The sequence below is a fragment of the Anser brachyrhynchus genome, assembly GCF_964034855.1.
Source record: "Anser brachyrhynchus genome assembly, chromosome: 13".
In the NCBI taxonomy this organism is placed as follows: Eukaryota; Metazoa; Chordata; class Aves; order Anseriformes; family Anatidae; genus Anser; species Anser brachyrhynchus.
In genome coordinates this window covers 6,633,778-6,653,084 of record NC_137708.1, presented here as the reverse complement: position 1 = coordinate 6,653,084, position 19,307 = coordinate 6,633,778, and the positions used below count along the sequence as shown (strand labels likewise).

The following is a 19,307-nucleotide window of genomic DNA, read 5'->3' as shown; positions in this document are numbered from 1 at the left end:
TGATCTGGTGCCACAGACCGGCTTAATTATTCAAGGTCAGTCTCCCTCTGTCTCTTCTTGTCCGGGGAGTAGCAGCTATGGGGAATAAAACTTGAACAGTCTTTAAATTTTAATCATAAACTTTAGTAAGTCACAGATTTGTTTTGCTGTATGTGTTTTATTTCTGTTGTACTTCCTGCAACTTTTCCAGCACCAGTGCTCAAAGCATGTCTATATCACTTGGTACAACAGTGAGCTTTTGTAAAGCACAGTATTTTACACTGCTATTTAAAATGCATAAGTTGTGTGATCTAAGCAGTTTCCAGTTCACTTTTGAGCTCCTGTAAAATGCATCCCTTAAGGCATTTCAGCTGAGCAACTAAGAAGGTGAGGGTATTAGAGGTTGTGAAATGGCTTGTCTGCTAAGTCTCTCTATGTGCATCTCTTCAGATAAATCTCCCGTGACCTCCTGCTACAAGCAGAACATTAGTTAAGTATCTCATTGGTAATGGAGTGTCCTAGACCCGATCTTATATTATATTAAGGACCCTTTATGCTGTCTGGGAACATGTTGGCCTTCAGGAAGGATAGGAAAGGTGTCCCTGAGAGCACACGAGGTGCAAGCAGTTCCATCAAACAGTGCTGGGCTGATGTAAAAGACCCCACTCCAACCCTTCTGCCAGCCATGGGCACCCAGCTGGGCCGGAGGCTTTCTGGGATGCAGCTCCAGGTGTGCAAGGCACACGGCGCTGGCCTCAGCTGGGTGGGCTGGGAAGACCCTGGGATGATGCCTGCCCACCACCTGCCAGGTGGAGCATGTACATTTTGGGGGGGGGGAAATAAAGCCCAGCTACCTTTGCTAATTTTCAAACTCTTGGCAAGATTACAGTATCTCTGTTTTACAGCACCCGGCTATTAGTGTAAAGCACTATGCAAGTCAATTAATGATAATGTCTCTTTCCTTGAGATAAAATAGTTCATTCTCACAAACCGGCCGGGATGCACAGAAAGCTGAGCTGCATGTTGCCCTTGATGGTACAGGATGAATAGAAGCGTGGATTTGCTTTCTTCCCGTGCAGTTGCTGGCTTTGTCACAGATTTAAAGCAGCACTGTTTGAAGCTCTGCCTCTATAGCTGTGTTATGCTGTCCTCCTTTGTAATGAAAACTTCTTCTTTTTCATCATTTTTAATTTCAAAGCCTTCAGGGGTTAGCTTCCTCAAGGCTACATCTCAGTCTATGAAGAACTAAGTGTCTAGCTATGTTCTTCCTCACCAACCCAGTGGCCAAGGCTAGTTGGCTTTCACCTTTCCCTAACAATAGTTTATAGCTCTTGGCTGGTGTTTACCCAGCTTCTAGGCTTACTTTAATACCTATTTCTAGATAATAAGCCATTCATTCCTGAGCTGGAGCACTCACTGCTAGTTTGGGGGAGGTTTGTTTACTGCAGTAACCAGCTTGATCCGTATGTATTCCCATCACTCTCCCTTGCTATAACCTACAAATCTCTCCAACTTATTCAGCTCAATGCTGGAGATGGTTTTTGAAGTCTTCTTTAAAGGGTAGTGAGTGCCCTTAAAAATTTTCCCTGCTTTGAAAGATTCTACCTGTTCTAATGCAATTCCCTATTTTAAAGATAGGGAATAAATATCTTGGGGATGGTTGGCTCACATACAGCTCCTATCTCTTGAAACATTAATGGTCCATGCTGTTTGATTCTTTTTGAAAGTACTCTGCTCCTGCTTTGTTTATTTAATTTCTTTTCTCTGCACTGGGACTTGCCAAACGCAGTCGTGTCCCCCCACCCCACTGCCACCCTTTCATTCACAGAAATCAGTGAGATGTAAATACGGCTCATTTAGTTTGAGCATTGCCAACGTTTGTTTCAAAAATCAGACATGAGGTCCCTTGAATTTTGAAATGGGTTTCAAAAACCTACTTGAAAAAATAAATTCTGAATAATTTCTGGTTTTGCCTTCTGTATTTCGTGCCTTTGAAGGTTCACAGTTCTGAGCCTTCATGTGCAGTCATAAGAGATTGAAACTTGTTTTACTGTTAATAACTGCTGCATCCCTTGCAATCACACAGTTCCAAGAGGGAGCCGCTGTAGGAAATGAGCCAAGCCAAATATTGCAGCTTAATAAACTCCTAAGACTTGACAACAACAGATTTTGCTCCTGAAAATTGCCCATTGGTTTGCCTATGGCAGCTACAAATTCTGGGGCAACAACATGGGAATACAGAGCACCATGACTGCTCTAAGGGCTACACAATAAATTACTCTGTATTTGCTGGCCTGCATTTTATGACCGAGAACTTGTTCACTCAACCTAAAAGCTAAAGGCTTGCTTGAGCATAGAGTCAGAGACGTCTGCACCTCCCATTCTTGCATTTGGGAGCCGCTGCTGTCTGGTTTGGGGATTACAGCAAGCAGATTCGAAGACAGTTGTGCATTTGTGCCCTGATGGGTGTATGGACCCTTAAGGGTTTTACCCTTTCAGCCAAAAAATACCACTCAGCACTCGTTTGTGTCAGAGCTGGTCTTCCAGCCCTGGGGCTGAGTTCGGGCAGTTTGATCCCCACCAGCGACACCCCTCTGGTGTGCCTTCGCCTCCTCAGAGCTGCACATCCCCAGGCTCAGTAGTTAGAGCTGTCTGTCCTCCACTAGCGCCACTTTAGCTTGTCCTGTCCCGTGGCAGGTATCCACGGTTATTGGGCCGGGCTTGACTGATGTCTCCTCTAATTCATGTCAAACATCAAGAAGAGAAAAGCTCAAGGAGCAGGGGAGAGGAGACATGGACCTGTGCCGGCGGGCTGGGGGAGCAGCGCTGGGGCCAGCTCCGGAGCCTCAGCACCACGGGGGTGAGCACAGACCAAAACCGCTGGCCACACATCGCACCCGGAGATGTGCCATCGTCTGGGGGTTTTGCAGCCTCTTGTGCAGGAGGTAAGTGGGGGCTGATGGCGAGCGATGAAAATGATGCAGTGTGCCAGAAATACGGGCTGTTTCTTTTCTCTTGTATCACTGCTGTTGTGATACGTTGACAGCATCACGCAGATGGCCAGGAGAGAAAGCTTGGCATTTCTGTGGCTGGTCATCGCTACCCCGCGTCCGGGTGACGTTCACAAAGGCTTGCCCAGTGCGATCTGCCTGCATGTGCGGTCCCGGACTGACACCATGAAGCGAGGGAGACCAAAAGCATATGTGCAGAGACTTGGCTTTTAGTAACAGAAGCGTGTACAGGCAAGGGCTTAATTAATCAGACACACGTTATGTGGGCAGCTGGGGCTTGCGGGCTGGTCACCTACCCCCAAACTCCCGTCAGTACACCTAACTCCTCTTCTCTTTTCTGCCTTTTGAATGTGTCTTTCATCTTGCCTGTTAACAAGACACAAGATAGCAACATGGGCTTTCTCTTTTCCTCCTTTTCTCCTCACACAATATATAAATATAAAAATATATACGATTTATATGTATACATTTACATAAAATGATATTCTGCCTAAATACATGCAGACAGACACACACGAAGCATGTTGCAGAGCCTGTGGGAAACACTGTCTGTAATGGAGCCTGCTAATTATAGCAACTCTAATGGCAGCTTTCCCCCACCCTTCCCTACAGCAACCGAGATCAAAACCTTTTTTGTTTAAAATATTTACTGTACAGCTTGCAAAGCTTTAATCAACCTAACATGACGTTTCCTTGCAGCAGCTGAGTAATAAATATGCAATTAATAGGGAATTGAAATACACCCATTAGCTGTTTGCAGAGTCTCTGCTTCCCCACTGTAAAAATGCTTTCAGAGCATTTAATGTTCCGCCTGCAGTCGGCAGAGCTGCTGGAGCAGGGGGAGCGAGGCACCCCTTTGTCTTTCGGAAGGGAGAGGGAAGAAAACATTGCAGGAAAGCTTTGTAAAGTTTGCAAAGGAAACCAGGCTGGCTCCTCATCTTTCGGCTGTGCCTGATGGGTGGCATCTCCCCCCAATGTCGGCGGGAAGGAGTTGCCTGGGAATCGGGCTTTTGAGACTGTTGATTTTGCTTCCTAAGCACAGCCTCGCACAGCAACATGGGTCTGGGCACGCTGATTTCTGGTGGCTCCATGTTTGCCCTCTGCCCGGCTAGCAGCTTGTCCTGCAGCTCCCCAGAGCTTTGTGTTGGGATGTGTCCTCTATGGAATATTAAAGCTGGTTTTTAAAAAGTCAGTTTCCTTCCATGTTTGCAGCACTGTCTTGGCTCTATCTCGGGTAGCAGGAGACAGCACAGAGATGGCTAGAAGACCCTTGAAAACTAAGTTTACATGTCATAACCATCAGCTTCAGAGCCTTCTCCAAACCTTGGTTCCATGAACCACGAGACGAAGTGTAGCCCCAGCCCGGGACACCACCTCAACCAATGCAGCAGGCCCAGCATCTTGTGACCACTGAGCCTGACAGAGCTGCACAAATGGGCACAAGATGGGCTGGATCGTGCCCAGGTGGGTGTCAGGGCACCAGCGTTTGTGGGACCCCATGGAGCCACCACCTTACTCTCCCCATGGCAGTCGCCCACCCCAGGGGAAGCACATAGGGCCCCAGTTGAACAGCCCAGTGTTTTTTGGGGGGAGGAGGGACAGGGCTCGAGGCACCATGGTGGGCTTGTGCGCAGAGCATTGCCCAAGGGGATGCTGCTTCACAGGAAAACCTCCCCGTCACACAGGGAGGAGGCAGCACAGAACCGCGTGCCTCCCAGCTAAGCATTAGTGAAGCTTTTTAATCTCTCACTGTGGGATTTCTTTTTGCTTCTGCATTGTGCCATAAAGTATTTCAGACAAGGTGACATTTTCCATCTGCATAAAGTGCTTGCAAACAGTGTGAATTTAACTTTTATTGGTTTGATTTAGGAGTATGGGAGTCTGCATAAGTCTTGGTCTCTCAACCTATAGTCCTGTACTTTAAGTGATGAATTAGTCAGTAAAACAAACAGGGCATTATCTAGCTGTACACACGTCTGCATCTTCCAAACAAAATTAAACCCTGTTTGAACGTATAAAAGCTAATGATGGTGAAATCAACTTGGCTATAAATTACCCAAAACTCAAAACTAATCCAGAACTTTCTGAAGGCCTGGAAATGCTCCATCTCCTGAAGCAGGAAATGTAGCAACGCAGCACACAGGACAGCACTGTGTGACCACTGCCAGTACCAGCGTGTCCATCTTTCTCTCTGTATAGGTGCTTGTCATTGCCCACAAAGTTTGAGCTGTGGATGGTGCAAGATACCAACGTTGCCACGGTTCCCATTTTCTTTCCCACGTACTGTGGGAAAGAGCAATCCATCAGTTACCATCCACGGCAATCGACAAATGTTGACGTCTTAATGGCAACCGCCATACCTGCAGCTGGAGTGAGATGGAATACTGATGGAGCAGTTAGTACCCAGGATGGTGATGTGATTTTATATTTCATTTAACCCAGAACACAATACGCTGCAATGTATATATTTGTAACTGCTCCCTTGATGGTCTCTCTGGAGTATTATAAAGATTTATCATGTAGTGTTTGGTCAATACTAAATACCGTGAAATGTCAGTAGAGCACTTCTTGGAATTGCTTGAGCAGTAAATAACAGAGTCCTACAATATCCAAAAAGGAACAAACAGGTGAGCAAGTAACCTTAATGAAACAACAACAACAAAAAACAACAAACACAATCCCTAACCTTTAGAAAAGAACAACAAAACACCAAGGATTTAGTTATTAAGTCCCCTTGACTTTTAATAAGATGTATATATATGTCATTTAACTGCTCTGAAAGCGGTAGCCATTTATATCTGGAAATTTGGTGCCATGGATTTTTGGGTCCAAGCACCACATTGAGTTCCCCCCCGCTCCTTTTACCACCGTGAAACCCCTGCTCCTCCTGTTCCACAGCCCTATGTCAGCAGCTGTGCCAGGGCCAGAGAGCCTGCGAGAACATCCTCTGGGTCCTCTCCAGGAACCAGTCCCAGAAACGGCAGCTGGGAGGTGGCGTGGACACCCCCAACCCGTGCTGACACATTCCCTCACCATTGCTTCTCAGCTAATGGTAGGATTGCTCTAAGAAAACCCTCCAGGTTTTTTTTTACAGATCAGAAGTTGGCTCCTGCTTAAACATATGTGTCTCTTTCTCTGTCTCTGACTTGCAGAATAGCTGCTAACTAACCAAAAGACAACATGGTGAGCTGAGGCTATTAGTGACTAATAATGCCATTTGCAGGCAGCAAAGGCTGAAAGGCTTCCAGAGCAGTTAGCAGTCTGCAAGTATCTCCCAGAAATGCATGAGCAGAGCTCCTGTGCAGCAGCCAAAGAGCAATTATTCTTGGAAAGCACGTCTGCCTCATGCTTTAAAATTTCTTCTAGTGTATCTAGTTAAAAAAAAAAAAAAAGAAAAAGAGAAAGAAAGAAGTGCCAAATGAAAGCAGAGAAACCAGAATAAAGGGCTCTGCGTGCTGCGAATGACCACGAATGCAGGTGGGTGCACCTGGTGGCACCCTCTGGCTCTGTGCAGGGTGCCCGCAGCAGCGACAGCCGGCTGGGCTGGCCGCAGCTGGAGCCTGTCCTTGTGGAGGTGGCCGCGGTTCAGTCCCCTCTCTGGCCTTCCCAAGAGCAGAGACACAGGCAGCATGCAGAGCTCTTCAAAAACTGCATTTGTTAGAATGAGTTTCTGTCAAGCAAGCACGCATTTTTATTTTTTTTTCTTTTGGCTTTCCTTGTTTTTTTTTTTTTTTTCCCCCTGCAAATGTCTCAATTGTACCAGAAGTAGTTATATTCCTAACACGGTCATTTTGAGTGCAGCACTGCACACAGCTCTGCTCTTTAAAGAACTACCACGGATCCTAACAGCTCTCCAGGCAGGAAATCCAGTGGGACCTCTGCTTTCCTGCTTACTGATCTAACGCTGGATCCATGGATCCCAATGAGCCCATCAATGCAGTGCCTTGGTAGCAAATAATGATGCAGGGAGTCACCAAAGGACTGTTTTATGGTCCAAACTTGTTAACTACAGAGAATAGTTCTTTTGCAACATTATTATAGTTTTTGCAAATCACTGTTGCTTGCTAGTTTATTCCACATTTTTGCTTAACCACTCTGGTGCTATTTTTTTCCCTTTAAATGGCATATTTCAGTTCCTACATGGGACTTATTCTCAAGGATTTTTTTTTGGTGTGCTTTTTCTGTATGCTGCTGCATCTTTTTTGTGGTTCAGTTATTTTAATTATGCATTTTATTTTAAGTACATTGTTTTATGACATCATTTGTTAATTGTTCAATTATCACTCTGTTCCTTTGCTGCTCTGCAGCGTGCAGTAGCCTTGAAGCACTGGAGGAGTGTGCCACGAAGAGAAAAATATATGGCCTAAAGACCCAAAGATGCATTGTCGACAGTTCTGCACTATTTAATTACATGCTGTTTGGCAAATAATTAGTAAGAAATTAGCTTCTTTCTCTCTATGGGAAGAGCTTTTACAATTTGCCACCAGCCCCTGCCAGATGAAGCCCGCTGCTCCTGCTCGTGGCACCTCCATCAGCCTGCGAGCGGCAGAAGCTGCGATTTGCACAGGTCAGGGCTGCTGGCACCTGTGGGGTTGCCAGCTGATTGGGACTAACAGCATTTCACAGCACCACAACATCAGTGTGGATTCAGCTGGGTGGCTGGATGGTACTTAAAAGGTGCAGGTTAACAGGAGGTGCATTTATCCATCACCTCTTAAATCCCTCAGCTCTCCTGCTGCTACAAGCCCATGCTCCTACTCTTTAATTTACTCCCATACCAACTTGCTGATGCAACTTGCAGCATCGTGTCTCTCACCTCACCCTTGACTTGGAACGCCAGCTCCCTGATTCCCTTTGCACCCTCTAAAAGGTGAGAGAGCCAGTGGGGTGCACCTCCCCGTCATTGGTGCCACCTGAATTTCAGTGGAAGTAATTAAAAACAGACCAAAACCCCAAGTGATTCAGCTGTCGTGCTGAGTGCTGTATCTGTGGCCGCCGAAGCAGTCAGGTACACACATTTCGACAGATGGATGAAAAGAGTGTTGCGGTCTATAGATGCAGATCTATTGAGTCGCTCTCTTTCAGCTTGAGAAGATAAAGGTTCATGTCCTCTCTGACAGAAGAAGGGCTGATATTGGTCTTGTGTTACCTGAGCTGGTTCTTGCTGATGAAGGTAGCACTGCCTGGTTGAATTAGCAGCCTGGGGCATGCCCAGCAGTGAGCAGTGGGGGCAAAGAAAGGCAGACCTTAGTGACTTTGAATGGCCACGTTTGGGTGGCACAGAGTAACTCCCACTTGAATTTGAATTTGGGAGACTTAAAAAAAAACTGACCAGAAGTACCTAATTCCTCTCTTACGTCAAGCCCAGAGTTCAGTGTAACACTTACCCTCTGCAAAGTTGTGCACACGTCATCTTTTTTTTATCATATAAAGCCCTAGATCAGCCTGTAAGTTGGTTTATGAGACTGAACTCACCGTTACATAGTTCAGACAAAGCACTCCAGGTGCTCCATGACATGCCCAGGTACAAAACAGTTTCATTTGCAAAGCCTTACTGAATATTAATTTGGAAGGGCTGGGTGAGTTGATGGCTTATAATTCTGTTACGAACGCAACAGTTTGTGACCCATTTATCATGCAAGCCTGAAAGAGAACTGAAGATGCTGAGATTCACCATATATCGCTGCAGTATCTCACTTGTTTTACAGTAATTTGATGCTGCCTGAACACAGTAGTCGACCTTTTTTACTCCTGCTTGCAGGGTAGAACAGCAGGGATGATAAACCTTATGCTTTAGTTCAGAAATAGCACACATCAGTGAGAGCGACCAGGGTTGCACCACAGGAGAGTACGCGTTGTGGCAGCTCACAGCAATTCTGATTACTGAGGTTTATTATATATACAAGAAAACCATATTGCCTGCTAGTGAAATTGCACATTGGTCTAAAATCCTGTTTAGGGTTTGATTTTTAAACCCAAGCTCTTATCTGGGTTTATGTCTATTCTCTCCTGGAAGGTATGTTCCTGTAAGAGACCTGCATGGCTCAGAGTCCTGTGAATCTGAAATGGGAACATTTGTGAGCACTGTGATGGTCCTACTCTACCTCGAGATGGCAGTGACCACAGCCCATGTCAGCTAACACACATTTGCCTAAAGGCGAAACCAATGGCTCACTATGCCCCCAAGTCAAAGGAAATCTGTGAGACAGCTACAAAGGGAAGGAAGTATGATCTGTGCATGGAGGGGCAGTATCACCGTGGCCACTTTCCCTGCACAGCCTCACTGTGCCCGGTCTGTGGAGGACCACCTTTGTTCTTGGGGCAGCGTAATCATGGAGAAAGGTAAACTTCAGCACAAAGAGTATGCAGAAAAAATAAAGAAAACTAGCACTAGAAAACGGAACTTGGGATCATCTGGGTGCTAGATAGCATCTACTTTTATGTATACAGAAGGAAACATAGCATGAGTAATGGCTCTGAAGCAGCTACGCTGGATATTTATTGCAAAGCGATGACTGGGGCAAATGAGAGCATTCCCACTTTTCAGCAGGTGGTGCACAATGAGCGTGACTCTCACAGTGACCGCAGACCTCTAGAACAGTGGGCAAGCGCCTTCCTTCTAGTAAACCATATAATCTCTTTCCAAAACCATGAAGCCCAACCTCAGAGATCACAGGGATTTTGCCTGATTAAAGACCAGAATAAATCTGAGGGCCAGGTTGTCTGGCTGCTGTAGCAGCAAATGTGGGAGGAAGGGCCTCGGGCTATTTTCCTTGACATGGAAAACTTACATGACACATCATTTGATGTGTTGATTCTATTTTTTAAACATTGCCTAGCACAGAGATCGGAGCTGGCTGCAGCTCAGTCAGCCGTCAGCTCTGCAGTCCAACATTTCTGCCTTCTGGGGCAGGAGCTGCACCTGGCCCTCATGTCCCTGCTGGCAGCGAGTGCTCTACCCCATGGGCATGAGCACCTTTTCTCAGGTGTCTTCTTCACTGCAGTACTAGGTAATCATAATCTCTGTGTTCCTCCATGAACTATTTGCGTGATCACAGCCAGCCTTTGGCACAATTTCTTGCTAACACTGTAACGGTAATGGCACTCTCATAACAACTGTGCTGCCACCAGCTGAATCTATACTGCAAATAACCTCACCTGGCTCAGAGTCCGCAAATTGTCTACATGGGGGTCAGCTGTGTGAATGGTCCTGCAAGATGCACGGCCCCAGATGAACCCAGACTCTATGTGGCATGTTCCAGAGGAAGCGTGGCTTGGAGATTGCATTCCATTCCTATTGCTAGTCACGAAAAATGGCAAATTCCACTGGAGCATCTGGCACTGGGGCTCTTCTTCAAAGGTGACAACTTGGAAGGAAAGCTTTCATCTGAGGAACTTCCCGAGCTCTTCTTACATTTCATATGTATGAAAGGAGACATTCTGAAAAAAGGGTTGCTTGGGAGATTTGAAGTGCCATTTGGCTGGTGAGATCTCTCTGACTGATGGTGTTGTGCGAGGACAAAAGTGAGCCTGACTGTCAGGTCTAGGAAAAAAGCATGCAGCTCAGAACTAGGAAAAAAAAGATAAAACTGGACTTTCTGCTTTGTTGCTGATATTTTTTGTTCTAGTTTTAAAATCAAAATCTTTCCTAAATCTTCAACGTTGGATTTTTTTTTTCCCCTCTGATTTGCTTTTCAATACTAACATTTCAGAGCTTGTGGACAGATCTTTAAAGATTACAAGAAACGATAGTGTTGAAGTGCAGAGACAGCTGAGACTCTTCCAGTTGGAAGAATTCTCCAAACTGCACTTCCTGACAGAGGCAATGGGAGATGGCAGATGGTGGATGGCATCTTGTTTATCAAAACAAAAACTGTGGGATCTCTTGAGGTGCTGGAAAGCCTATGCAGCTGAAGTGAGAAGTTATCTTTGTGCACTTATCAGCTATCTCCTCTGAACTGAAAAACTGCTTCTTTTTGGTGCAACTTGCAGAAAAAGTGAATTTAGCTGAGAGGAGTTAATATGCAGGACATTGGTGCTGTGCTGGGTTGGGAGATAAAGCCACCAGGGCTGCCACACCTCTTACCAGAGCCAGGAAGCCCAGAATTTTGACCCACAAAACCATCACTGAGAAGAACAGCATCCATGCCATCCGGTGAGATGAACTCCACTGAGAACCTCAGTTCCAGTCATTTTAGACCACAGTTTTCCATGTGCTTTCCTTGTGCTCAGGTCTGCGGCATCCAGAGAGTGATTGGTATTCTTGCCTTAATACCCAGAATATAGAGACCATTTGACCAAAGATGCTATAGGTCTGTTTTTTCCATGCATTAATATAGCCAGATTCTGTAAGAAATGCAGGTCTTCAGCATTTCTAAATGCCTAATGCTATCCCAGTTTTGGCCTGGAAAGGGCAATTTATCCAGTTGCCTCCTCGTATACTCCAAATGCCCAAATAACTGGGCTTTCCTCAGCAGAAAGATGGAGCACAGCTGTAGCATCCTCATGGAAGCTGCCCCAAAACTGGAAGTAAATGCCTCCCACATAGGACAGTTAGAATTAGCAGGTGCCTCCTTTACAGCTGTGCAGGTTGTTACTGCTCCCCCCTACGGAAATTGCTGAGTTGGTTAGGTAGGTGGCAAATTATCCTACGTACAGATGTGTACCCAAACAGATGTGGTCATTCTGTCACTGGGGCAGAGCCAGAGCAACTTGACAGATGAGAATGGATATAAATTGGAATTAGAAAAAAAGGTATGGAAGGAGAACTGGAACCCTAATGTTGCTTTTTATTTCAAACTGATCTGTACACATGTCACACAGTTGGATGTATGAATAGTAAATTATTCTATTCATTTCTTACTCTTGATGAACAGTAAATTAGTCTAATAACATTTACTGTTCAATTCATTGATTGTCAGAGGGAGATTAGAAGCAAATAGCTTTTAAGTCTTTCCAGCTGCAAACATTAGAGTTGTCTAAAGTTATGATTTTTGACTGTAATTAGCTGCAGCTCTCCAGCATCCCCCACTCCATCCCCACGGAGTGTGCCCACCTGCCCCAGCCCCATCCTGCCCCCAGCGGCTGGTGCAGCCCAGGTGGAGCCCGTGGAGCTCAGAGCACTTCAGCAGCTGGACTTCTTCCAGCTCCCTTGCCAAAGCAGGTAGTGAAAATAACCAATTGGTTAAAAACATCTACTCCAATAGCTTAATGGTGCTGCACAGCAAGAATAAAACCAGGAGCTGTGAGGATGGGGTTTGTGTGTGTGTGTGTGAATGCATGTGTGTGCGTGAAGTCAGGCTCTGCCATGGCATGAAAAGCATTTCTCTTCTGTGTCTGGAGGGTCTGAAGTGCTCTTACACAGGAGGACTTCACTGAAGTTGCTGTACTGACACCAGTGGAATACAAGTGTGTGAGTGAGGAGAACAAGGCCCATAAAACAGCAGACGAGTCAAGTGAATTTAAGACGGATTTCTGCCTTGTACCTGTTGTGCCTCCTGTTTGTCATCCTCCTGCCTGTGGCGATGGCTCTGTGCTGGGATTTGGTCCTATCAGTAGGAAGGCGCCACTGGCTATTTAACAGACACGGAATTACTTGTAGCCAAAAGAAACCGTAAACAGCAGAATCATTTCAGATGCTACCGGAGCTTGGAGTTGTTTATTACCTTTATCTACACGCTCAGCTCCCCCTTTTCTTTCATGAGACTAAAGGAGTAAATAGAAGTAGCCTTCTCTTGATATGCGAGTCAGGTTTTATCTCTGTCAGAGCCGTGTTGTGCTCACTGCAAGCTGCGGGTGGGTGGAAACACAGGTGCACTGGGGGAATCGAGCCTCCTGCCCACAGAGCAGCCCCGCCAAAATGCCACAGCAGCTCTGCAAGACCAGCAGTGGCCAACTCCAGCACACCCGGCGACTCGAGCGGTGCAGTGTCTGCCAGCACGTCTCACGCAGCACAGGGACGGGTGAGCTGAGAGGCACGGGCAGGCACTGGGACCGATGGGGCTGCCTCAGCTGCTGGAGACCCAGCTTCTGCTTTCGAAGCACATGGGCTTCATGCAGCAATAAAGTGCTGCTCAGTATATTTCAGGGAAATTCTTTTCCATTGCAAAATGGCAATCTGTATTTTTTTTTTTCTTTAAACTTTCTGTGTGCAAATAGTTGATTTTTGGTGGAATTTTGCCCTGGGAAGTCTGAAAAGGTACTTCATTGACTTGGAACATGTCAGGTTTGGTTTGTATTTAGTTGTGCGTCACCTGGGCTGCCTGCATTGTCTGCAAACAGCTCTCCACTTCCAGGGCATGTTGGCCTGACTGAGGCTGACTCATCTGCTGGGCCTGGAGCACAAGGGGAGGGAAGGGAAATACAAGGTGTAGAAGCTGCAGGGAAGAAAAGGACCACAATTCCTGCCAGCAATCTCTCAGCTGCATCTCGAAGCAAGATCTTATTAAAGAAAATACTTCTAATTTTTATTTCTTGGAAAGTCTGCTCATTTCTTTCTTTTCTTTTCTTTTTCTTTTTTTTTTTTTAATATATATTTTTTTCTTCTTTGCTCTCTCCACTTCCTATAAAATGACCCATAGTCATGAGAAAATATCAAAACTTGGGGGGGAACTGTAACTGTGATTGGAGTAGGTTGGTTTTAAAAGCTTTACTGTTCATGCATTTTTTATGCAAAGGTTTTCAAATAGAAGTATGCACACACCTTAACAACAAAAGGCTATAATGACTACATTGTCACCAAATAAAACTGTACTAAAAATAAATAAATGCTGCAGTTTAACATGATTCAGTAGGCTGGGTTCTTATTATTCTTCCAACATTCAAAGGAAGATTCAATTTCAGCATAATATACTCCATATCTCTGTGGCATCTCTCTTCCAACTCGTGCTTCTTTCAAAGTTTCAATCTGCTCATGAATGCAGAGGGTTAAGAATAACCAATGGCATGAGCATTGTGGTCACTGATGCATATTTTTAAGTGGTAGGACACAGTGAAGAATCTTGGTTTAAGTGTAATAAAAGTGAGGTCCCGGTTTGTTAATGAGGAGCATTGTCTGCTGCAGACACTAATTTCACTACAGGGTGCAGTCTTCAAACTTTTCATTCTAATTAGAATGCATTTCCATATTCTTTATCAATTTCTTCTCTTACTGAAATCTTCTCAAATGACCTTTTTTTCTTCTCTTATGACTCATCCAAAGATTTTTATTTTTCCCAAAACAATCATTCAGATGCAACTGCATTTTTCCAGTAAACACGTTCAAAAATAAATGACCTTGCCAGCTCATGCCTACACAGTGGGAGAAGGGCATTAGCAGTGCAGAGGCAGCTACTAATAATACACAGGAAAATTAAGTATGGGAGAAGACCGTCTTCCTCTAATTCCTTGAGCATTTAATTTCCAAATGCCCTGCAGTGGAATGTGCCTTGATCAGGAGTTTAATGGCCACTGATGGAGTTCCAGCAGTGGGGAAACAAGTCCCAGCAGAACAAGGGGCATTTCGTGCACAGAGGAAAATAGGTTATCTGCTAAGGAGGCTTTCTTTTCTTTTCTTCGGTCCTCCACAGCTGTGTCCAGTTCCAATTTTTATAATAAAGTAAATTATTAACTCAAGTTGACGGATTGGTTGGTGTTGGTAATAGGCTTTCAAAATGATTAGTGATATATACTCATTACCCAAATTAAAAAGCCATATTAAAAATAAGGAGAGGAAATGTAGCAGCATTATCAAAGTAATAATTTCTACTTAGTGCATATCTTTCCTGAACTTTGGCAAATGTTGAATTATGCAACATAAACACTAATCTGAAAGCATTCTAATTAATGATGGTACTTCTTTGCTATCAAATTAAAACCAACACATTCACAGTGCATCTGACTTAAATGTTATTGCAAGATCTTCACAGTTTGAGGAAGACTGTTGATGTGCTTCAAAATATTGTACCTATACCCAAGTTAGAAGGCCTGAGCTTTATTCTTCCCTTGCAGAATAATTATTATTTGGAAAGACTTATGTAACTCAATGTTTATCCAAATATTTGTTTTGTTATTCAGTAATTCAACCATTTCAGGGGAAAAAAAATAAAGCAGAGATGGGTATCTTGACATGAATTAATCACAGTGCTTTGTTATCCAGAGCTTGCTATAGTTTTCACCAACTAACAGAATCAAACAGTTGCTTTCACTTTAAAGATGCTTTATAGATGAAAACACATTTACAAAACATCTTTCAGAATAAAACAATAATCAGGCAGCTAATTAAGCACACTGCAAGTACTGAGCTTTTGAGTTAAAGACCTGTCCAGGCTGTAACATCATTTTCACTTTGTTATTATATGCAGAGAGCTAATAAAAATATAATTTTGAAAAAAAATCACATTAGTGATTTGCTAGAGTGAATGTAGATGTCAAAAACACTAATCTAGAAAAGCTGTCAGGAGTTTAAATAGATTTTTCACTGACTTGCTGTTCTTAATTATAGCTCAGCACCCTGTAGAGGTTAAAAATGCCGGGTTCCTTCGAAACAAACTATGAGCTCCTTACCATCTCGTCAAATTCTCCTTCTCTTCCTTTCAAATGGATCAATCAGATGCCAACACATAGCATTTTTTCATTTATGTCTTTTCTTAAGCTTCCTTATCCACTGCAATTATATTTTTACCCAAACCTATCCTGAAGGGGATAGAAGAGATTTCATGGAAGAAGCATAATTGGCAATTGAGCTTGTTCTTTCTTGGGCTTCTTTTATGAGAAAAGATAGCATTTTGTGTTGCAGGAATTCAGTACTTAAATTAAGGGGTATGCTGGCTACTTAGTTAAATAATCGACAATAATCAGGTCAGCAGGGAATAGCACATAGCTTTCACTGTTTTGTATTCATTTTTCAGATAATGTAATTCTACATACTATCCAAGTATTTCAGAAAGCATCAAAAAAAAAAAAAAAGCTGCAAAACAAAGGATTGACAAGTTGCTAATCCAATCCTCTGACTGTCACAGGGTGCCATATAAAAGGGATCCTTTGTTCTTTAAGAGCTGATTGAGTTCCATTAGTATCCATATTCAGAGCCTTGGGCACAATATTAATGCTAATACCGTTGTTACGGAGATGGAAAGCCGTTAAGACTGAACAATAATCAGCTCACAATATCACTGGACATATTCATGCAGCATGTAGCATGGTGAGATCTGATAGCTCTGAACCTTTCTAAAGAGAACACGAAAATCCAATTAACATCTTCTGTGTAAACCTCCTCGGCTACTTTCACTGGAGATGACCTTGGGCAGCTGTGTTGCAATTTTGCCAAAAATCTCCATTATGTCTTTAATTCAGCAGCGTTGTTGGGTTTTGCCAAAACAGAAGGCCTGGCTCCGCAGCCCGCTCCTCACGCTGGGTGACAGTCGCGCACACAAGTTGTTTCAGCAGCCACCGGCGTACTCTGTGCCGAGCTGTAGCACAGACGGTCAGCAACCAAGCTTCAGGCTTCACAAATCCGAGGGGATATGCAAGCCAACCAGCAAAAAAAAAAAATTCCTTTTCTCTCCCTCTCCCAGCTTCAGTTAAAAGCCCAACTCTCATACATGCCCTTCCGTCACATCTCAGCCAGTGTCCCTGACGTGGCTGTTTGTGGCAGATGGCTGGTGCGACCTGGTGAGTCGATAATTAATTCCTGCTGATGAAGCATGTGGTGAGGGGAGGAGAGGCTCCACATGCCCCCCGCTCTGGGCTTCCCTCCTGCTGAAGGGGAATAGCAGTCCCAGGTCTCACAGACCAGTTCTCTGGACTTGGGGTTGCTCAGTCTATGTTCAAGAGAAAATCTTTCTTGCAAACAGTTTCAGTTGGACCTAGAAAAACCTCTATGAAGGAAATTTAGCCTGACAGAATAATAAAGGAGGTATTTTTCTTTTGGCAGGATATTTACCTGCATTAGTTGCCTAAGGTAGGGTGAGGAAGTAATTACCATGAAAGGACTCATAGAGAAATAATTTATTTTTCAAGTATTTTACCGTAGCGTCCACTTAATTTTTTCATTAAGCCAGAAAGTAAAGATCAGTTTTTATAGCCTGCCCTCTATCTCTCTTTTTTTTTTTTTTTTTTGACATGCAACCTGCGATTAGACTAGCAGGTATTGCTAGTGATGGTGAGCACTCATCCTGGTGGCCACATGGCCCAAGATTCTTCCAGAATAAGCTATAGGAAGATCTGGTCCTAATCATCATGAGTAGGACTCTTAAAGAAGTGAAGACCTTGCTGGGAAGAAGAACACTCATTTCTAGCCTGCATGGACAGCTTCTGGACATAAAGCTTTTCCCTTTTCTGACTATAAGTTGCATGCTACCTGAAACTTTTGCTATGGTTTCTGTCAATACCACAAGTGAAGGATTCCAAAAAATAAAGCATTTTGAACTCTTTCCTTTCATTTCTTTTTCATTATACCAGGACGATACTGCCTTATCTCAAACACACACTTGCATATTTGCACTCTATAATGGAGAAACAGCACTACATACAGGTCCCTAAAAGTAAACACCAAACTCTGCACATCTTGCATATAATTAGGGAGATTCTTCTGGATTTATTATTTTTTTCCCCAAAGCTGTTATTGCTTGATTTGGCTGTCATCTGTGTCACTTCTATGGAAAGATTTTCTCTGTGTTAGAAGGAGAAAATCAGAACAGCAGGCTAATAACTTGTTACAACAGTGGGTTTTAAGGAAAAAAATAATGAAGCAGAGCTGCTGCCAGCATTATGGATATTATACCTCCTCCTTAAATAAAACAGGTCAGGATCACCCTTTGCTTTACAGAGTGTCACTTGGGAAGGACCAGCACAGACCTTACACCTGGTGGACACAAACATCCTTTGAGTACTTGTACCTTTTGCTGGCCAGGCACATATGCTTTGAGCTGAATTCTGGCTGTGACTTTAGACTGAAAGGAAAACAGCTTCTCCATAAATATCCAAGACCAACCAAACAAGTTCAGTTCCAGCCTTATTCTTTTGATTTAATTTCCTTGGGTATTAATTTTGGCCATTCAATCTCATTGATCTATTGAGTCCATCTCAGCTGTGACCTTGATTTGATTGCTTAATTGGCTTAGCAAAGCCTGGGTGCATTAGCTCTGTAGCATGCTTACTTGATTTCTGTACGTGCTGGCTTATTCTTTCTTATAAAATCTATAAAAAGTAAACAGAACTTATTTTACATAAAATGGCAGTCGAGCTTTGAAATTCAAGGGCAAAGATAATCTCAGGTATATGCATGTCACTTCTCCTAGCATAGGCAGACTAGTTTAATCTTGCCTTGTTCAGATCTAGAGATGTTAGAACATCGACATGTGCCCTTCAGTAAATCTTCCTAGTTTAACAGATCACTCACTGTCCACTAACAGCTTGGCTGAAGCATGAGCTCTAATTTTCTTTAGATGACTGCTGTGGGTGTTGTTTCTGCTGGTAGAAGCAGAGAAAGGAACAGCCGATGGCAATATCTTCTGCAGATACAGTAAAACTTTCTCACAGGTTTCACTCAGGTTGCTATCATCCTTATGCCCAACTGAACCAAATCTCTGCTGCTGCTGTGATTTTAAGCATGCCAATGCATTGGCATTACTGTGTTTGCTTCATTTGCATTTAAACAATCAAGATTTTTAATTAAAATGCATAAATGAATCATCCACTTAATGCCCTATCTCCTTTGTTATTTATTTTTTATATTAAACCTTCAATTTGATGGATACACACTGCCATTGGTCATTTCTGCTAAAATGATCCTATCAGCAAGTGAAATATTTGACAAATCTGATATTAAATTTTTCATCCCTAGCTTTCAGCACTTGTGGTCCATTAAGATAAATAGTATTTCACACACTGCTGATCTATTCTTTGAAGCTCTTTGGGACCAGCACTCTGTCAAAGAGGGAGAGGTACAGGTCAAAAGGATGGTTTGTGATCCAAACAGAGCTCTCCTTGCAGCTTCCTTTATACGGCCCATCATATCCACAGAGGTAAGAGTACCCAGTGCTTCAGTGTCCTCCATGTGCGGCAACTATCACTCCTTTCTGTATAGTGACAGAATTTGGGGGTTTGGTACCTACTTGTTGGTGGAACAGAAAATAATGCGGACTTTCTCCTAAGTGAAACCTGTTTTTTTAAAAAAACAAAACAAAACAAAACAAAACTCTGTGACAGTGATAGCTGCAGTCATCACAAAAGTTCCTACTACTTCCAGAAATCTCAGCTGGCTACTGAAATTTAACTCCAATGAAAGTGATTCATCCCAAGAACTGCATCCTAATATAGAGAATAAAGCAGCAAACA

At 43.7% G+C, this 19,307-nt stretch overlaps 1 protein-coding gene across 6 annotated transcripts in view; it reads left to right on the top strand.

Annotated features, from left to right (window-relative positions):
- LOC308177032 (uncharacterized protein) overlaps positions 1–19,307 on the top strand; it is a 136,751-nt gene that overhangs the window by 46,790 nt on the left and 70,654 nt on the right. Inside the window, exons 3-5 of one of the 6 annotated variants that reach the window (XR_013938808.1) lie at positions 2,677–2,924; positions 5,190–8,090; positions 9,007–17,098. The exons of 1 other annotated variant lie outside the window; for it this stretch is intronic. Coding sequence is in view for 3 of the 5 variants with exons in the window: in XM_080553629.1 (XP_080409755.1) it covers positions 2,677–2,924; positions 5,190–5,427 (486 nt within the window). In the remaining 2 variants the exon portion in view is untranslated. Of the gene's footprint in view, positions 1–2,676; positions 3,222–5,189; positions 8,846–9,006; positions 17,099–19,307 lie in introns of those variants that run through there. 4 more of the 6 variants (XM_080553630.1, XR_013938809.1, XM_080553631.1 and 1 more) reach the window with 4 other exon arrangements.